The sequence below is a fragment of the Macrobrachium rosenbergii genome, chromosome 34 (assembly GCF_040412425.1).
Source record: "Macrobrachium rosenbergii isolate ZJJX-2024 chromosome 34, ASM4041242v1, whole genome shotgun sequence".
In the NCBI taxonomy this organism is placed as follows: Eukaryota; Metazoa; Arthropoda; class Malacostraca; order Decapoda; family Palaemonidae; genus Macrobrachium; species Macrobrachium rosenbergii.
This window is the reverse complement of record NC_089774.1, coordinates 6,258,246-6,277,944: the sequence shown is the minus strand read 5'-3', so window position 1 is coordinate 6,277,944 and position 19,699 is coordinate 6,258,246. Positions and strand designations below refer to the sequence as shown.

The window sequence follows — 19,699 nt, the reverse complement described above, 5'->3', positions numbered from 1 at the left end:
TATACATTAAGGCCACTGGGACATCCAACCTAATGTCCTAACCTAGCCCAGAGCTGATGGACGCTAGCAGAGGGAACTGAAGCTCTGAGTTTATTTTTGGAGTGACTCCAGGTGACCCTCTTTTGGTCCATCAAACGGGCCCTGTTTTGGTCTGTCGGATTTCGTAGTTTTCTTGAAAACTTGGTGTCTTGTACCTTTGTTGACTTCTCACAAGGCTGATTTCATTCTGGAATCTCTCAGAATGTTCATTATCTTCTCAAAACTAAAATTGATAACTAAGGAATGAGGTATTTCCTTTTTTATTAAAATTTTTAGAGCAAGAGAACTGTCACTGAACTGGATTGCATAAGACTTCGCTGGAAATAGCATGATTAACAGTCAGCCACTGGTTTAATTGCCTCCTACAAGTTCTTAACATTTCACAAGACTTCACTGGAAATACCATGATTAGCTGTCAGCCACTCTGGAAGCTCACAGATCCTAAGAGATTAACAACTTCTGAAGTTCTCAGTAGCTTTGAAAACTTCAGTCTCAACTTCTCAAAATATGCAAGTTCTCAATAACTTCTGTGAGTTCCCAACAGCTCCAAAAGTTCACAAAACTTCTGGGAACTCCCACTGAAAGTTCTCAACAATTATTGTGGGTGCTATCACCACATTTTTTGAGCTATCACTGATTTCTTTGAGCTGTCAAGAACTTCTTGAGCTCTTACTGACTCGTTTGAGCTATCAGCAGCTTCTCGGAGCTTTCAATGCATTTTGTGGAACTATCAACAACTTATGGGAGTTTTTCTCCCTTTCTTGAGCTATCAACAACTTATGGGAGCTTTCTGTCTCGTTTGAGCTATCAACAACTTCTGTGAAGTGTCACTGCCTCTTTTGAGCTGTCAACAATTGATGAGAGCTGTCACTACTTTCTTTGAGCTTTCAACGTCTTTTGAGAGCTGTCATCACATTTTTTGAGCTATCAACAACTTTTGAGAGCTATCAGTGCCTCTTCTGATTACAAACACTTTCTGGGAGCTATCAACATATTTAATCTACTAACAACTTTTGGGAGCCTTGGACGACCGTAATAAGATCTCAACAATCTCTGGGAACAGTAGACTTCTCAAAACTCTCAACAAGCCACAGAAACTCCCAACAAGTTTAGGAAGCTCTCAGCATCTTCAGAAGGTCCCAGCAAGTTCAGAAGAGTCCCAAAACCTTTAGGCAGCTCCCAGCAACTTTAGAAAGTTCCCAGAAACTTTTTCAGGCTCCCAAAAACTCTTGCGAGCTCCTAAAACGTTTTAGAAGAACAAGTTACAGAAACTCCCAACGAGTTTAGGAAGCTCTCGGAAGATTGAAGAGGCTCGCAGCAACTTCAGGAAGGTCCCAGCAAGTTCAGAAGGGTCCCAGAACCCTTAGAAAGTTCCTAGAAACTTTTTCAGCCTCCCCAAAACTGTTGCAAGCTCCTAAGACGTTTTAGAAGCTCACAACAACGTTTTCAAGCCCTCCCAGGAGCCTTTGGAAGACTCGACGACCGTTGGAAGTGGCCAACGACTCTGAGGATCTACAAGTCTTGCAGACCAAGTTTCTAGTCTGTGTCTTCCTCAACCCAAGCGATGATCTTCCCTTCAACACCTGGCAGAATGTCGTCATCATTTACAATCTGGGAAGAGAAAATAATAATAATAATAATAATAATGATAATAATAATAATAATAATAGAGAGAGAGAGAGAGAGAGAGAGAGAGAGAGAGAGAGAGAGAGAGAGAGAGAGAGAGATGAACCTAAGAAAGTTTTAATGTACTGGACAGAATGATGTTACAAATTTCTTACAGAAATATTTAAAAGAGGGCAAGTTGATGAAATGGTTTAAAAATATATATATATATATAAGTGATTGCATTGAAAAAAAAATTGAGTAAAAATATCACAAATTCTCTCTCTCTCTCTCTCTCTCTCCTCTCTCTCTCTCTCTCTCTCTCTCTCTGTGAAACTATCCTTAACATTCTATCTCTCTGCACTTATCATTAATTCCCACCTCCATCCTCTCTCTCTCTCTCTCTCTCTCTCTCTCTCTCTCTCTCTCTCTCTCTCTCTCTCTCTCTCTCTCTCTCTCTCTCACAGAACTGACCTCCTCCTTGACCATGCCATACTCAGGGTCATGACTCTTGAAGTGGAAGCGGAAGAGCCCAGGCCTGTCGAACATGTTCTTAAAGTCCCGCAGACGTATCTCCCCGAGGCGTTTGTTTATGGTCGACATAAAGGGCGTAACCGTCCTCTCCGTGAAGTAGATGACTTTGGTCGACGACTCGACCACGCCTGGAACGAGAGAGAGAGAGTGGTGTCGATGGTTTAAAGGCTGCAAGGGTCGAATTTAGGAGCGCGGTTAGGTATTTTGAGCAAATTTCAGAAAGGGGGGGCCTTGAGATAGGTACTGGCTGCAGTACTCTTAATGGTTAGATGTCTAAGTTCATCAATCTTCTTTAATTAAAGTTCTGTGGAGCGTGTTTTCCTTAGACCCCTTTCATTACCTTTACTGTACCTCCGTTCGCATTCTCCTTCTTCCTTCTTACTTCTCTCAACCCTCCCCTGACAATATTGTTTAAGAGTGCAACTGCTTTGAGGTTTTCCTCCTGTTACACCTTTCAAACCCTTTCTTCTCAATTTCCCTTTCAGCGCTGAATGACCTCACAGGTCCCAGTTCTAGTTTAGCCTCTGGTCTAAATTTTATACTACATCATCACTTTTGTTTGAGTAGTTTTAAATAATAAATTGAGACAAAATTTAAGTAACTTGGATACCCGAAAATATTGATATTGATAGAAGTCAGAGGATTCATTAAATTTTCACACAAAAAGATTGAAAGTTTTGATAACCAAGAACGCATAGAATTAGGCAGCGATAATATCTTGGAATAAGAAAATGCTGAAGGCCATTGGTATAGAGTAAACTGCACAACTAAAGTATTGATAGAAGTGGGAGATTCACCTTGCGATGTGCAAATATACAAGAGCTCCATAGACCTTACAAGCAGATGCTACCTGGAGTGTCTAAACTTTAGAGACAGGTGAATTAGGAGGGCCAGAAGCAGTGGAATTGCTTTGAGTACATTAGCTGGTAATATAGAACTGAAGAATGGTCTTCTTAACTGAAGAGCAGGTTACAGATCCATCAGGCCAGGAAAGTTGAACCTTGAGTGGTACTTGAGAGCTTAACTGGCAAAGAAAGCAAGGTATAGATTCACCAGGGCAGCAGAGGGAAGAGGTTGAGTTTTTAGAAGATATTAAAAACTTTATTGGCAGAGAAAGCAAGTTGTAGAAGCAGTGTATAGGTCCACCAGGACAGAAAACAGAAAACTTGAACTAAAAGAACTTACTGCCAAAGGACCAGTGAATTTACGACACTAAACTCACCATTGACCTGTAGACGCTTGTCAGCAGACCTGGACGATTTATCTGTGCTTGTGCTAATCACTCCATTTGCCAGTCCTCCAGATCCTGGGCTCCCATTCCCTCCACTCCCTGCTCCAACTCCACCAGTTCCTCCTACGCTGGTCAGCCCTCCGCACCTCTCTATAAGAACAGCTATTGCTTGCTCTAGAGTGTCCAGAGTGTGCTGGTTGGGGTCTGTTCCTCTGTCGAGAAGAACAAAGCTTTCAGTAAGGAGAGAAGGCTTCTTGGGTTTTCCAATATGGCACTTCTGTAAGTCACTAGTTCCAGATTCTACCGTCACAAAGACACAATAGAAAAGAAACTGGAGCCTTTCGTGTTACCTGAAGTTACTCCTCAGGGAGATGATGGCGTCTCTGACCAGCTGGAGTTCCTCTCTCGTCCCTCCTCCGATTCCAGGGCTGCCACGAGTGAGGGCGGTCTCTCCCATGCTGATGGTTCTCTTGCCATTCTTTGGTGATGAGAAAAACAGAATATTTTGTCAGAATCTCTTTGCATATATATGAGGCCTTGTCTACAACAGTACCATATCTGCATACAAGAAAACAGGGAATAACGTGATTGACAGACAGGAACCACTTTTAATGTCATGCTACACTTTTTAATTCAAGAGGCAATCTACAAGCAATGTATTTGGTTCTTTTTGACATAAAGGAGCAACTTTGTACTTCCCAATTCCAGAAGCAGTGTACAAGCAATGTCTTGATTCATTTTGATATATAGGAACCACCACTTTTATCCTCACTTTACACTTCCCAGAAGCACTGTGCAAGCAGTGTCTTTGGTTCATTTTGAAGAACAGAAACCAATTGTAGCAAGGAATGTCTGTGGTATTGCTTGCTACAATTGGTTTCTGGGCTTCAGAGTGGTTCTGTGGTTCATTTTGAAGCACAGAAACCAATTGTAGCAAATGTCTGTGGTTCATTTTGAAGCACAGAAACCAATTGTAGCAAGCAATGTCTGTGGTTCATTTTGAAGCACAGAAACCAGTTGTAGCAAGCAATGCCACAGACATTGCTTGCTTTGCTACAATTGGTTTCTGTGCTTCAAAGTAGTTCTGTGGTTCATTTTGAAGCACAGAAACCGACCGCAGCCTCACGCACACCCAATTCCAAAGACAGCCCACACTGACTGACTTAGACACGACACAGACAAACGAGAAGGGACCCAAAGACCTACCTGGAGATTCCGAATGGCGTCTTCGAACTGGGCCCTCTGGACTTGGATGGTCTTGTCCCTGTGGTGCATCTGTTTCCTCAGCTCCGTGATGATGTTCTCACGCTGGTCCAGGAGCCTTTTGAGCTCCGCCTGCAGGGAGGGATGCCACATTAGAGGGTTTTGGGAGGAGGGTTGCTAGTAAAGAGGGGTGCATGTGTAGTGAGAAGGGTTGCATGCGGAGAGACTGACGAAAGGTTGTATGGAGAGAGGGTTGCATGTGAGGAAACAAGGGTTGCATATAAAATAGTAAAAGGGTTGGGTTGTATGGAGGGAGGGTTGCATGTGAGGAAACAAGGGTTGCATATAAAATAGTAAAAGGGTTGTATGGAGAGAGAGGGTTGCATGTGAGGAAACAAGGGTTGCATATAAAATAGTAAAAGGGTTGTATGGAGAGAGGGTTGCATGTGAGGAAACAAGGGTTGCATATAAAAAAGTAAATGGGTTGTATGGAGAGAGAGGGTTGCATGTGAGGAAACAGGGGTTGCATATAAAATAGTGAAAGGGTTTTATGGAGAGAGAGAGAGTTGCATGTGAGGAAACAAGGGTTGCATATAAAAAATTAAAAGGGGTGTATGTGAATATGAAGAAGGGTTGCTTATAAACACGAGGAAAGCTTGCACATGAAGAGATAAAAAAAGGATTTCTATGTAAAGAGGGAAATAGAGGTGCATATGAAGAGAGAAGGGTTACAAATGAGGGGAAAAAAAGGTTGCAGGCAAACATGAAAAAGATTGCACATGAAAAAAATGGTTGCACAGCAACAGGAAGAAGGGATTGCATATAAAAAAAAAGGGTTTCAGGAAAACTTGAAGAAGGGTTGCAATGAAGAAACAAAAAATGGTTGCAACTAAACAACAAAGGGTTGCATATGAACATTAAGAAGAGTTGCATATGAATACAAAAACAAGGGTTGCAGGTAAACACTTAGAAGGGTTGCATACACTGTAGTTCATAAACATAACGGTTAATTATAAAAAAAGGGTTGCATGATTGACAGGTGGATGTTGTGTGTCTATTATGATTGACTGGTAACTGTTTGTTGTTTATGTTTGTGTTTTTGTTTGTGCTGAGTTTTTCATTGTTTATTTTTTTTATTTTATATTGTTTGTGTCTTGAATGTTTTGGGTGTTTTTATTTTGGGTAAGGTTGGTTTGTAGGTCGTTTGATAATAATAATAATAATAATAATAATAATAATAATAATAATAATAATAATAATAATAATAATAATAATAATAATAATTTCAGGCCAGTCGAAAGAAAGATAAAATTGCAGTAACAATATTATTATTATTATTATTATTATTATTATTATTATTATTATTATTATTATTATTATTAATGATGGCATACTATTTACGTCCGGCAGTCATCCACTTGTTCTTCCAAGAGATGGATGACTTACAGAATGAACAGGGAACCCTTCAAAAAGAGAAGTTAGTAATTGAGAGTTGAAAACCAAAGGAACATCTCCTGGCCATATGCCTCTGCTACGAGGACGGTAATTACCGGCCATTGCGTCGTGCTCTTGTGCTAAAAAAATACTCTCCTCTCTCTCTCTCTCTCTCTCTCTCTCTCTCTCTCTCTCTCTCTCTGTCATGTCTGTCAGTCTGTCATTATTGTAGTCATCGTTGTATATTGTGTTAACCTTCCATTATCGTAACATTCTCTCTCTCTCTCTCTCTCTCATTATCATCATCGTATATTCTAATTCAATTTAGCCAATCAAGAATGGCTGTAAAGTTCTAATTCAGTTTAGCCAAAAGAAAGGCTATAGCACTCTAATTCAATTTAGCCAATGAAGAATAGCGATAAATAATATTCTAATTCAGTTTAGCCAATCAAGAACAGTTTCTGTAGCCTTTGAAACATAGACTGGCTTTGTGCATGTCATTCCAGTCGAAATATTAACTAACAAATTATCCAAATAGCGCCAAATTCAGCCAGATTGGCCCAACACCGAGAAACTGAAATTATATACTAAATATAAAATTGCAACTGTCGAATATAATATATCATTTTATTCTCAATGGTTATGATTCATCACAGAGTACATATTTCTGATGTTATTCCTGTCATTAGTGGATCTCTCCTGTTACAGATGAAGGCGAAATTTATGTAGCTTTGTGGGTACAGTGTACTGATTGTGTATCCAGGACATTATGTTACTTCGCATTTCTTTTATGAGTTCAGTAACTGTAGAATTTATTACATACAGAAAATATTAAACTTTCTATACGTTGCATTTCATATGGTGGGATAATTATTATTATTATTATTATTATTATTATTATTATTATTATTATTATTATTATTATTATTATTATTATTATATTATTATGGTAGAAATAAGCCTCAGATGTCGAGAGACTGAGATGCATTGATAAAGTTATTATTATTATTATTATTATTATTATTATTATTATTGTGTTCATTAGAAAGAAATAACAGAAGGTAATGAGAAACACAAAGATTAGATCACTCATTAAAAAAGAAAAAATAAACTAACAAATTAATAAATAAACATAAAATGGGAAAACAAAGTCACGACCAACTTAATAACACATTTTATAAGTCTAAATTTCCCCCAAAGTTCTATCCCCATATCTCAAATGGTTCAATTCCTATTTTTCCAAAAATCCAATCTCATGTTAACAATCTCAAGGCCCACCTTTGTTCAAAATTTGGTAAAATTCCACACGTAAGTTTTAGTGTAATTTTACAACCAAATAAAGAAACAAACTAATTATGTTCCCTTGGTTACCTTCTCAGCCTCCAAAGCCTGGCGGGCGATAGATAGGTGGATGATCTCTTGCTTGGCAGAGGCTGTGGATTCTGAAGCCAGATCTTGCGTCCTGCCCGGAATGTTTATTCTCAAGGCTGGGTCCAGCTCCTGGAATGAATAAGGCCAATAATAATAATAATATTAAACTTATTCTTGTTTTTGAAAGAGGGAAATTCTATTACAAATTGACCAAAATATTACATGGCCTGTTATCTAAAGTATATGTGTCAGACGAGAACATTTTTTGGTCATCTTTTAGCACCTTATTGCCAAACTTTGCATCAAGTAGCTAACAGGCTTACTATATTGGTGTCAAATTGAAATCACACAAGCCTGGACGTATACAACTTCAGTTTTGTCACCAATATTGGCTCCTTGGTGCTCAGTTTGGTGGCAAGATGCTAAAAACTGCAGAAACCTAGCTCATAAGGGCTCATTGAGAAATAAGACCAACTTAATCTACTGAAACATGTCCTTGCATAATGTCACCCTACAAATAGCATGCTCCTCTTGAACTGAAACACTTTTAGCATGCAAAATTATAGTGTTAGTTCACAAATACCATGCTTGTTTACCCATGCAGAGAATGGTTACTGTCCAGCAAGCACATGCAAAGAGTTTCAAGTCCGGTTAGCATGTCAGTCACGTGTTCTCCTTGGCACAAAAGCAAATTATGAATCCTGTGATATGATTTCTTTGTCGTCCTGACTTCAAAATGTCCTCATAAACTTAAAGGACGAGTCGCAAAGGCCACTGACTTCCCAAGCTTTCACAGAACAGAGGGATCCAGATAGAAACAAAATTACATCTTATTAGGGACCCTACAGTTGGCTCTGGTGTCCAAAAGTGTATACCATAACATTCTGCCCAATATCTTCTACTGAACAACAGTGTTTTCTACAGTACCAGAAATCACAAAAATAAGGTCCACTACGTGAGTTTCACCAGTGCCTACAAGATTTCAGAGTTTATAGAGTACAGAAGCAGCACTGCTAGAGTTGGTACAGTGTGATGTCACATGAATCTTATCAGTGTGACAGGTTGTATTACTTGTGTTTCACCACTATATACAGGATTACAGTTTTCACAGAGTAAAGAAGAAGATTCAGTGCCAGTGTAGGCACGTTGTAATGTAAACATGAATATCGCCAATACCTAGAAGCTCTCATTAACTGAGCATAACCAGTACCTAGAAGGTTTTATTACTCCAGTTTCAACAGTGCCTACAGATACAGAGATTTTGCACAGAGTAAAGAAGTAAAACCAGCGTTCGTATTCAGTATTGTCAACAAGTGGTGGTTCACCAGTACATACATAGTATTATTACTTGAGTTGCACCAGTGCGACAGGTTTTCAGATTTTATGCAAAGACAAGGAGAAGAAGCATTGCCAACGTTGGTACACTGCAGCTCAACGCTACCCAGTTTCCGTAAGCCCAAGTGCTACTTTTCTCCGAAAAACAACTTTTAGTGTCCCTCAGACAGAAACCAGCATTGTACACTACTGCAGGAGGCACCCAGCACTGTACACTACTGCAGGAGGCACCCAGCACCCTACACCACTGCAGGAGCCACCCAGCAGAGCAGGACATAGGCCAAGCTACCTGACGAGACAGCCTGTTGCGATGTCCTGCAGGATTTGTACTCTGACCCTCCGTGTCGTTCCCAGCGGCCCGTAGCGGAGACCCCGCCTGGGTTCCTTCGCAGGATGGCGTCCTTCCCTTCGCAGGATTCTCTTTGTTGAGCTGGCCCTTCTGGGAGGGGTCCCTCGAGGCCTTCTCCCGAGGGCGGGAGGAAGCTAGGATGCTCGGTTGCTCTCGGGTCGTGCAGACGCCCCTGCTTTCTACCTCGGTAGCCGTCACCAGGAGCTGGAAACACCAGCGATATCTTTGTCAACCAACGTTGGATTGGTTGAGTATGGAAGGTGGAAGGGTCGTGGTGGCTTTTGGGTTGGGGGGAGGGGAGGGGAGGTATCCTAACTTCATATATCCTAACTTCAGGAATATTTCAGCTTCATAACAACAGGTGGTCCAGTGGTTTTTCATTTACTTAGGAAGGCTTTTATACAATACTATATTTATCTTGATAAAATATATGCATGATTACAATTTTAAATTCAGATTCCTTTGCACAAGATAAGCAAAAGCACAGACATACACAGGCATGCACGCTAAACACACAATCACACGTACAATATATATATATATATATATATATATATATATATATATATATATATATATATATATATATATATATATATATATATATATAATGTGTGTGGAGAGAGAGAGAGAGAGAGAGAGAGAGAGAGAGAGAGAGAGATAACAGTCGCAAATGAAGCAGCCAGTAAAAGACTGTGCATCAATATATTCATTGTTCTTGACGACCCAGAGTGATTGCAGAACAAGCAAGGTGAAAGTGGGTCGCTTAGGTCAGAGCAGGTCGCCGAGTGGTCGCTAAATCCGGGTCATTTAGGCGACCACTTATTATTATAAAATTAATAATAATAATGATAATAATAATAATAATAATAATAATAATAATAATAATAATTATTATTATTATTATTATTATTATTATTATTATTATTATTATACCCAGTGGGTCATTCTGAGGCCTGGAAGTCAAGAGAGAGAGAGAGAGAGAGAGAGAGAGAGAGAGAGAGAGAGAGAGAGAGAGAGAGAGAGAGAATTGATAAAAAATGACAGTAAAAAAATAATATCAATTATTTTACATTAATAATCATTCGGTTATTTCCTTAATCGAATCATAATTATAACTTGGGGGAAAATTTAGATTGGAAAACGTGTCACATCGAGAGAGAGGGAGAGAGAGAGAGAGTTTTTTCATATGGAGGTTCTTCAGAGAGAAAAAGAGAGAAGGAGAGAGAATAAAACACAATGAGAGAGAGAGGGAGAGAGAGGTTCTGTAGACAGAGAGACAAAGTGGCTAAATTAAAAGTAATTATAAGAGGAAGACAGAGAGTAAAGTACAGAGTATCAAATGAGAGAGAGAGAGAGAGAGAGAGAGAGAGAGAGAGAGAGAGAGAGAGAGAGAGAGAGAGAGAGACTCTGGGTTCACTGAACTGAAGAACTCCGCCTTCAGAAAACGTTACACCAATTTCCATATGGCCGTCTCAAAGTCATTAAAGCATTCTGTATAATTGCCTATTCCCTGTCCCCTTAAAGAGTGGCGGTACAGTTTATAGAAAATTTTGCGGGATGAAGTTGCTAGCCCCATGCCCTTTAACTGGGTGAGACCCACAAAGGGCGACTGACCACCAGGTGCATAATTTGATTGTTACGTGAAGTACAAACCACAGGTAATTGAGGACACACTGTATATATATATATATATATATATATATATATATATATATATATATATATATATATATATATATATATATATATATATAAATGTTACCTAAAATATACATACACATACACACATACACATCGACATACTCTTGTATAATGTATGCATAATTTCTGTGCAAAGTAACTTTGTTCAATGACAGTTATTTATATAAAAATATATGAACTGTCATTAAATGCTGAATAATATTTAAGATATCATAATTTACTGTTGATATATATTACCTAAATAGATTTAACTCTGTGGTAGAATACTTAATCCCAAATCATTATATGACGAAATTAAATGGTAACGAACCACAGGTCTATGAAGATATATAATGCTGTAATAAATTTTAAAAGTAAGTACTAAAATAACTACATCATAATCTCAGTAGATATATGCATTAATACAATTAATAACAGGACCTCACTGAACATCTACCAGACGATGAGGACAGAACAGCCCTTGAAAGCCTGTAACTTTTTTGAATAAAATTCTCATAAATAAATAAATATATATAAATAGAGATATAGATATATTTATTTATTTATTTATTTACTTATTTATTTATTTATATTAACCTTTCCTTTTCTGTTCTTCCTCATCACAACAGAGGTAGCAATCATCTTATTTATATCTTGATCAGTAGCATTCAGAATCCTGTCTCTGTACATCCCACAATCTCCTCCCCAAATGAAGTCACTGAGTTGAATTAATGAAATCTCTTTGTAATCACTATATAATGTTATGTTATTAACATATTAACATGGTAATTAAGGTCGCTGTAATGTGCTATTTTGTTAGCTAATTGGGACACGGTTGATGATGCAACGTTGATAATTAGTTTAATGTTTCAGTTCGTTTCTAACAGTACACTTATCACTTTTGATAACACTGTCTGGGCCTTTTTACTGTTATTGATAACACTATCTTGGACCCTTTCTTGTTATTAATAACACTGTCTTGGACCTTTTCGTGTTACTAATAATAATATTTGTGCACTCTTCTTATTATTGATAATTCTATCTTTCTTGTTATTGACAATGCTATCTTGGACCCTTTCTTGTTATTAATAACACTGTCTTGGGCCCCTCCCTTGTTATTGATAATACTATCTTGGACCTTTTCTTGTTATTTATAATAACTCTGTGTCTTTTCTTGTTGATAATAACAGTAATTGTGGCTTTTCTTGTTATTGATAACTATCTGTACCTGGTTTTGTTATTGATAACACGACCTGTACACTTTTTTGTGATTAATAACACTATCTGTGTTCTTTTCTTGTTATCACCCTTGTTATTAACACTATCTCTGCCTTTTCTTGTTATTAGTAACACTATCTTGACCCTTATGTTATTAATAACACTGTCTGGTCTTTTCCTGTTATCACCGTATTAATAACACTATCTCTCTGTGGCTTTTTCTGTAATTACCATGCTAATAACACTATCCCTTGTGCCCTTTTCTGTAATTACCGTGCCTTTGTCTGTAATTGCCGTATTAATAACACTCTCTCTGCCTTTTGTGTAATTACCATATTAATAACACTATCACAGTGCCTTTTTCTGTGTAATTACCGTATTAATAACACTATCACAGTGCCTTTTTCTGTAATTATCGTATTAATAACACTATCACAGTGCCTTCTTCTGTAATTACCGTATTAATAACACCACGACTAGTGTCACCATTATTTACCAACTGTCAGTAACAGATAGAAATGACGTTATTAACGTATTAATAACACGGGCCGTTATTTGTCAACCACTTTCTTCACTTCTTGATGCAACTTGGTCCTGTTCCCTCGAAAACGGTACCCCGTGGTACCAGCAAAGTACCCTGGCTCTCAGGTACACTGTGCAACCTGTGTGAAGGTACCGACAGCTTTGGTGAGTGAGGGAGAGAGGGAGAGAGAGAGGGAGAGGGAGAGGGAGGGAGTGAGAGGGAGTACTTGTAGATCTTAGTACACAACTCCCTGATCGCGCTAGTTTCCAGGTGATAGAGGGGTGCCGGGTAGTGTATTTGTTTAATGAAAGTGGGTTGTTTTTCTTAATTGTTTCCTTTATGTTGGTGTGATGACGTGTTATTTGTATGAAAATACGTTAATTAATTGATAAAAGATGAGTTAAATAGGCAGAGTGAACTCGAAATGTTGATAAAAATAGGAAAAACCGTTCCTGGAGAGTCGGCGGTTAATATTCCCAAACAGCCAACTCAGCCGCTACCGAACGAATCCCCTGGTCCGAAGACGCTTTTAGCCAACCGCTGCTTAATTAACCGAAGGAGCCGTAACCGAATGAAGACGACAACGAACTCTCCGGATACGCAACAAATGTCCGAAGCAAAATGGCTCGAGTACATGCGAGCCATTTACCCCAAAAGGACTGGAAAGTTCGTATTAGCGAGAGCGAGTAGTCGTGGCCGAAGTCGATGCCGTTGGCGAACGATCGAACGCCTTCGACTTCATCTCCTCGCCGAGTCTCTCAGACGATCGTTCTCAAGACTCCGTTCGTTTCTTTCCTTATATTATCGGACTTTTCGTCGTGTTTGGAGGAATGTAAGGACTATATGGACTTCTAGAAGGTTAGGTGAAGGGGTAGGTGTGATTATAAAGGTTAAATCAAGAATGAATTATTCTTTATTGATGTTTAATGATGAAATTTACAACAGGTTTAAGTCGAAGTCATACTCTTGACCCCTTAGAGCTGGGTAGCATGAACGCTATTTTTTGGTATTCTTGGGCAGCTGTGAGCACCCCAGGGTAAAGCGTTCGAGGGTGGGGTGTTGCGGGGTTACCCACTTGGTACTGGGGCATCGGGGAATGAAAGTCGTTATGTGCACTCGCACCACCGCCATGTGGTCGACGCGAATGCCAGTATACCCATATTTTTCCTTTCACTTTCCTAAACGCTCGCTCTCTCTCTCTCTCTCTCTCCTTCATGCCTGGGCTAGTATAGGACATTACCCTCTCTCTCTCTCTCTCTCTCTCTCTCTCTCTCTCTCTCTCTCTCTCTCTCACAGAGCGTAAACGTTCCCTGCCATGACCACATAACGCTGAACTACGTAATTACAAATGATATAATTACGCTTCCACTCATTCGTAATTACGCTCAATTCTTAGTCGGAGTAATTCCGGATTTTAAAGTGCTTCTTCTTTATTATTTTTTTAAAATAAATTGTGGTCTGAAGATCTTGTTAATGTAAATTAGGTTCGCCATTTGTTAAAATAAATTGTGGTCTTAATTGATTCTCTCGAATAATGGCAATTATTATGTAAAATTTTATTAAATACTTTCAGTATAGTTTGAAAATTCATTAAGAGTTAATTTTGCTAAAAGTATTTTTCTAAAAAACTGTTATTATTATTATTATTATTATTATTATTATTATTATTATTATTATTATTATTATTATTATCCAAAATATGCAAGACATATGTGAAAAAGTCTAGCAGACCACCCATTGAATAAACAAGGTTCCACGGGATACAATGCCCACTATTTAATTAAATTAAAAACATAGAATAAGAGACAGTTATTCAATAAATGAATACACACGAAACTAATAATCATATACCTATACCTATATAAACATCAATATCATTCCGAAAAGCTAAATAACAGAAGATAGACAAAATTATACAGTATAGATATATAAACATCAGTATCAGTCCGAAAAGCTAAATAACGGAAGGTAACGACAAATTTATACTGTGCATGGGAGAAGGCGTTTGTTTACCCACGGGAGCCAACGTCCGTGGGAAAAGTACTTGGAACGCCAATGTGGTCACCACGGACAATGATTCGGATACAGGAAGTTAAACAACTTAACAAGATAGTTTAAATGATGTGTCAGTATCCCATGGACTGTGGTCTAAGTTGTCATGACTTCTGCTAATGTTTGTTTGTGCAAGTGTGGTGTTTTCCTGTTTATTGTTTTGTTAATCTGTTGTTTTCTTAGGGCTTCAAAACAAAAGTTGCACTGACTTTTACAAATGTTTTTATGCAGGTTTAGTATTTCCCTGCTCTTTGGTTACAGTGAATTGGTTTGCTATTTATTCCACCTGTTGTCTTGTTAATCCGTTCATTTCTCAAGTCTACATCAGCTAAAATCAAAAGTTGAACTTCAAGTTATGGAAACTGGAATTGGGCCACTCCAGACAGATTCCGTATTTCCAGTAACGGCAGCTGTATCTAAGTCAGATTCCTTGGTCAGAAGTCATCATGCACCATCCATCATGAGAAATGAATTAGGTCAGTCATTTTGGATTGTCAGGAAGGATGACCCTTGTACTGATTCATGCTTGCTGGAGGCTGTGTCACCTGAGCATATTATCTGGCAATTTGTAGCATCTTGCTAGCAAGCTCTGCACCAAGTAGACAATCTTAGTGGCAAAATTGAAGTCCTGCATGTGACATCACTTAATGAACATTAAGGTCTCCAACTTTGCTACCAGTAAGGTTATTGGGTACTTGATGCAGAGTGTAGCACCAAGATGCTTCAAGACGCCAGAAGCCACACTCACGACATTGCCTCAAGTTTCTCTTATCCCAGGAAATGTTTTATATCCTTCGAAAACTGTAAGAGAAACAGTCCCTTGAAACTAACGGATGCAAAGGAGAAACAGAAGAATTATCTCAGGCATTGCCTCGCAAACACAAGGAGATATTTACAAAAAGTTGAGTAGTTTCTGTCAAGTTGCCTGGATTTCATCACCTCCCAAACACTAAAACTATTTATCAAGCTGCAATCTTCTGAAAAGACTCTGGTTACTCTGTACAATCCAGGTTAAGTCTTCACCCAAAGTCTTCATGCATTGAGTATTTAAGTAATACTCACCAGCTCTTGAATTTCATCTCTTCCCAACAGCTTAAACCAACGGCTGCTGTCCTCTGGAGGGACTTTGTTCATACTCTTACATCTAGGTTAATGCCGCACCCAAAAGTCTTCATGCATTGTTTACGTCTGTTCCTACTCACCAAGTGCTGGAGAGCCAGTAGCTGGTCTCTCGTGCTGTTTAAATCCCGAAGGACTCCCTTTAAATCCGACTCCTGCTCCCAGGGGTCGAGTGGGTTTTTCTTCTCTCGCGGCCACTGATCCAGGGTAGGACCCCGGATGAGGCTCGTGGCCGGGGAAGAATTTTGACTCCGACCTTCAGGTTCTCTAGATCCTTCGTCATTTGTGCCACCTCCTCCACTGCTGGAAGACCTGTCGTCCCCGCTGCGGTCTGCAAGAGAGTCTCCTAGGGCTCGAGAGCTCTCAGACTCCTCTCGGCCGGGTATTCTGCTGCCGGAAGGACAGGACGCTGCTCCGGGGATCTGAGGAAGCTTTCGGCGTCCGCTCATGCGGTGGATCGTGTGGTACCTGAAAACAGAATAGAAACCAAATTGTTATTGTTGTTTTATGACCTATTCTTCGCCTAGGGAATAATGAGGATTAAATTCATTTCTAGTGGATGCATTTGGTAAGGTTCAGAGCAAAGTCCCACCTAGGTGGGACTGTTAAGCAAGGCAAAGTTAGGTATTTCTTTCTCTGTGCAACCACTCCTGTGTCACTTCACTTACTACAAATTTATATAATTTTTGTGAAAGTGAATGGTGATTTTCTTCAAATAACTTTGTCAAATATTTAGTACATTAGAATTTCACATGTGAACAAATCTAGCCAAGTGTACCCAGTGCTTGTCTAAAACAGAGAACATAATCTGAATAGGTTGCCACTATAATACTACTTCACGTCAAGTATTTTTAACTAATTTCTAAGGTTTATATGAGTGTTTTACTAAAACATATTGTAAAACATTTCATATGACATGAGAGAGACAGCTTGGTACTGCAAAAGTTGCTCTGAAAATCAGAGTTGCCAGTTACATTTATGAATGAAAATGAAAGCAAAAATTTCAGTATAGAAGGACCCTAGAGATGATAGAATGCAGCATGGAATGCAATAAAAAAAAGTTGGGCATTCAATTTCTGTTTATTTTCTGGATACTTTCAGTGGCATGTGTCTGTCAATGTAGTAAGGATAGCCTGTATTATAAAATAATGATAGTGCTTAGGGTTATATTGTAAGCATTTTTTCTTAGCATTCAGTACAATACCTCGAGATATATGATACTGATAACCTACTTTAGGATTGATCACTGTTATTGTCCAGGAAGCCAGTTTATTTATGTGGCTCTTTTAGATATCTGTAACGTTCATTTAGATCTGTATTGACAAGGTAGTCCAAATGACAATGAATGTGACCGGAACATACACATTTCTCACTATTCTATTATCTTCATAGCACTAACAAATTAGTGAAAACACTTCCGCCTCTGAGTGTTTCCTGTTAGGTCCTGTGAAAATGTATCGGGATGGGAAATATAAAAATCCTCAGTAAAGGCTGATTGATTAAAGATACTAGTGCATTCAGTATAATGTAGCTCAACATAGAGAAAGCAGGGTACTGTCTGGATTTTCGAAGATACCTTGTTGGTACAGTACTTTAAGTCGTCTTGTGCGTAACCTGCATTTGTTTAGAATTCTGGCCTTATACACATATACGGTAGAAATCTAGACGTACCTGAATGGATTATCGGGATCGTCAGCAGAATTCTGATTTTGTGTGCTGCTCTGTTGGTCAGGCGATGCTGTGTTGGAGTCTCTCCTTGCAGAGACGTCCTGCCAGAACCCCATCCCTCCTGGACGAATTGGCCCTCTTCCTCCTGAATCATGCCTCGGCGAGGAAACCTCTACATCTCCGTCAAGAGAAGTGTTTAGAGAAGTATTGAGGAGTTTGTTAAAGAGGCATTGAAGGATGAGTTGAGCTGGTCATCGGAAGATTCGTCCAGGCTCGATTTAGGAGGGATGGCCGGAGGACAGTTTCTCTGGTGTGCTTGCGACGCAGTCCACTGGAATTTATGGGATGGTCTTAGGGAATCGTAGGCCCACCGGTTTTGTGCAGTTCTCCTTGGGAGGTTTTCGTACACAGGAGAGGAGTCCCTCACTGGGCCCTGAGCTGCATTCATGCTTGGATGTCGTCGAAGTCCTACGATGCCACCCCCAGAGTCATCATTGGCACACCCTGTCATGATAGCTCGGCGATTGGCACTCAAGTTTGGTGTCTTTTCTACTGAAGTGACTGGCACGTCTGGACCAACACCAATGTCTGAAAGAAGTAAAATAAAGCGATGAAGAAGTAAATAAATGAACTGATAGAGAAAAGGGCCAAATTCTTTATTGAAATATGCATATCTAATTGAATTTCCTTTGTTTTACAGAGAAAACCTTGTTTCAGGAAGGTGCTGAACACACAAAATCTAAATTTATCATGAAGATAGGCTACAGCCTAAAACTTATGTAAAAGATTGTCTAAAGGAAGTTTCAGACTAAAAGATTGTCTAAGGAAAGTTTCAGACATGCAAAAAACGTACCCAAAGAACAACTCAGAATATTTCATTCATACCAACATGAGAAAACATCAAAAGACTGAAATGTCTTCCATCACAAACCATGGGTTGCAGGCACTGGATGAGACTGTCTGGACGGAGCGCTGGCTGCGTCCTGTTGCTGCTGACTGGGGAGGTTTGACGACGCCGAGGACTTCACGCTCTGGGGCTTGTAATGAGCAGCCAGGGCGAGGATGATCCTCATGATGCTTTTCAGATTCCCTTCCACTACTTCCTTGCTGGTGATGTGGGTCATACGGATCCTCTTGGCCGCCATGAACTGTAGGATTCTCTCGAGATTCTCCCTCATGGTCTGGACGGTGTTTCCGTCTCGGCTGATTCCGGCGACCCTTTCCCCAGCTGGAAAGGAAGTGCAGCACTGTTTTAAAACGTGGATGTTCCAGAGATACTAAATACTCAAGTCTTCTGGTAATTTTCTGTAATATTCTTAAGATGGTGACTTTTCTAAAATGGAAGAAACTGGGAATGGCAGCTTTTAAGATTCATTCAAAGTTATCAAAGACCAAGGAAAACTTCTTTGTGTGATGTACTCATATTCTTCTGCTATTCACCTTACCATTCATCACCCCATCTTCCTGATTTCCTCTTACCTATGACCATACTTTTGCTCAGATTCACTTTCAAATTTTACAACTTACAAACTATTTCAACCTTCTCCATCATTTTCTGCAATTTCTCTTCACTCTCACCAATGAAAAGATCTGTAGTTCTAGAACCTTTATGGGGGTCTCATACAAGAGAAAACCTTTAGACATCTCACACACGAGAACCAAAACTCACAGATGATTTCGATGAGATCAGCAAAGACTACTCCACTCTGTAGGTCCCTCCTCAGGTCCGTGATCAAGGGTCTTCCTCTTTTTCTGAGCTGGGAGTTGACCCAGGCGACGTAGGCCTTTGAAAATAATTCAGAAGAAAGGTTTGAAGTTGGTATTAATGTTGATGTAGCTGTGGTAATTAGTTTGATTGCTATTATTATTATTATTATTGATAAAAAGTCGATTGCTATTGACTTGACAGCTGGAGAGAGAACCCATTAAGTTAAATATGTGTATCTATGTATCTCCCTCTTGCAATATATACATTATTACAGATGAACCTGTCCACAAATAAGTGCTCTTAGTTTATGATATTGTTCCTACTATCATCTTGATTAGATCCTTGCAGTAATTATGGTTATGAGTCTGAGAATCATGTCACAAGGATCCTCGGAAGGTGAAAGTAGAGGTGTCACAAGCTAAGACCACTACTTTGTAAAAAGTTTTATCTGCAAAGATATCTATTTAACAAGAGGAAAATAGACACACTCCTTTTGTCATTATTATTATTATTATTATTATTATTATTATTATTATTATTATTATTATTATTATTATTATTAATCACTTCTGCAAAAGAAGCCAAATCAAATTGTCTCTCATGGACTATGTATGAGATTCTTTAGAA

General features: G+C 39.0%; 1 protein-coding gene across 1 annotated transcript in view; it reads right to left on the bottom strand.

Moving 5' to 3' along the window:
* Positions 1-763: 763 nt before the first annotated feature.
* The window catches only part of LOC136856118 (uncharacterized), an 88,264-nt gene continuing 69,328 nt past the window's right edge, over positions 764-19,699 (bottom strand). Inside the window, 11 exon segments of the mRNA XM_067133766.1 lie at positions 764-1,650; positions 2,119-2,306; positions 3,401-3,621; positions 3,760-3,887; positions 4,616-4,744; positions 7,418-7,546; positions 15,780-16,164; positions 17,368-17,579; positions 17,582-17,952; positions 18,296-18,592; positions 19,034-19,148. Of these exon segments, the coding sequence (XP_066989867.1) occupies positions 1,576-1,650; positions 2,119-2,306; positions 3,401-3,621; positions 3,760-3,887; positions 4,616-4,744; positions 7,418-7,546; positions 15,780-16,164; positions 17,368-17,579; positions 17,582-17,952; positions 18,296-18,592; positions 19,034-19,148 (2,250 nt within the window). The 3' untranslated portion in view covers positions 764-1,575.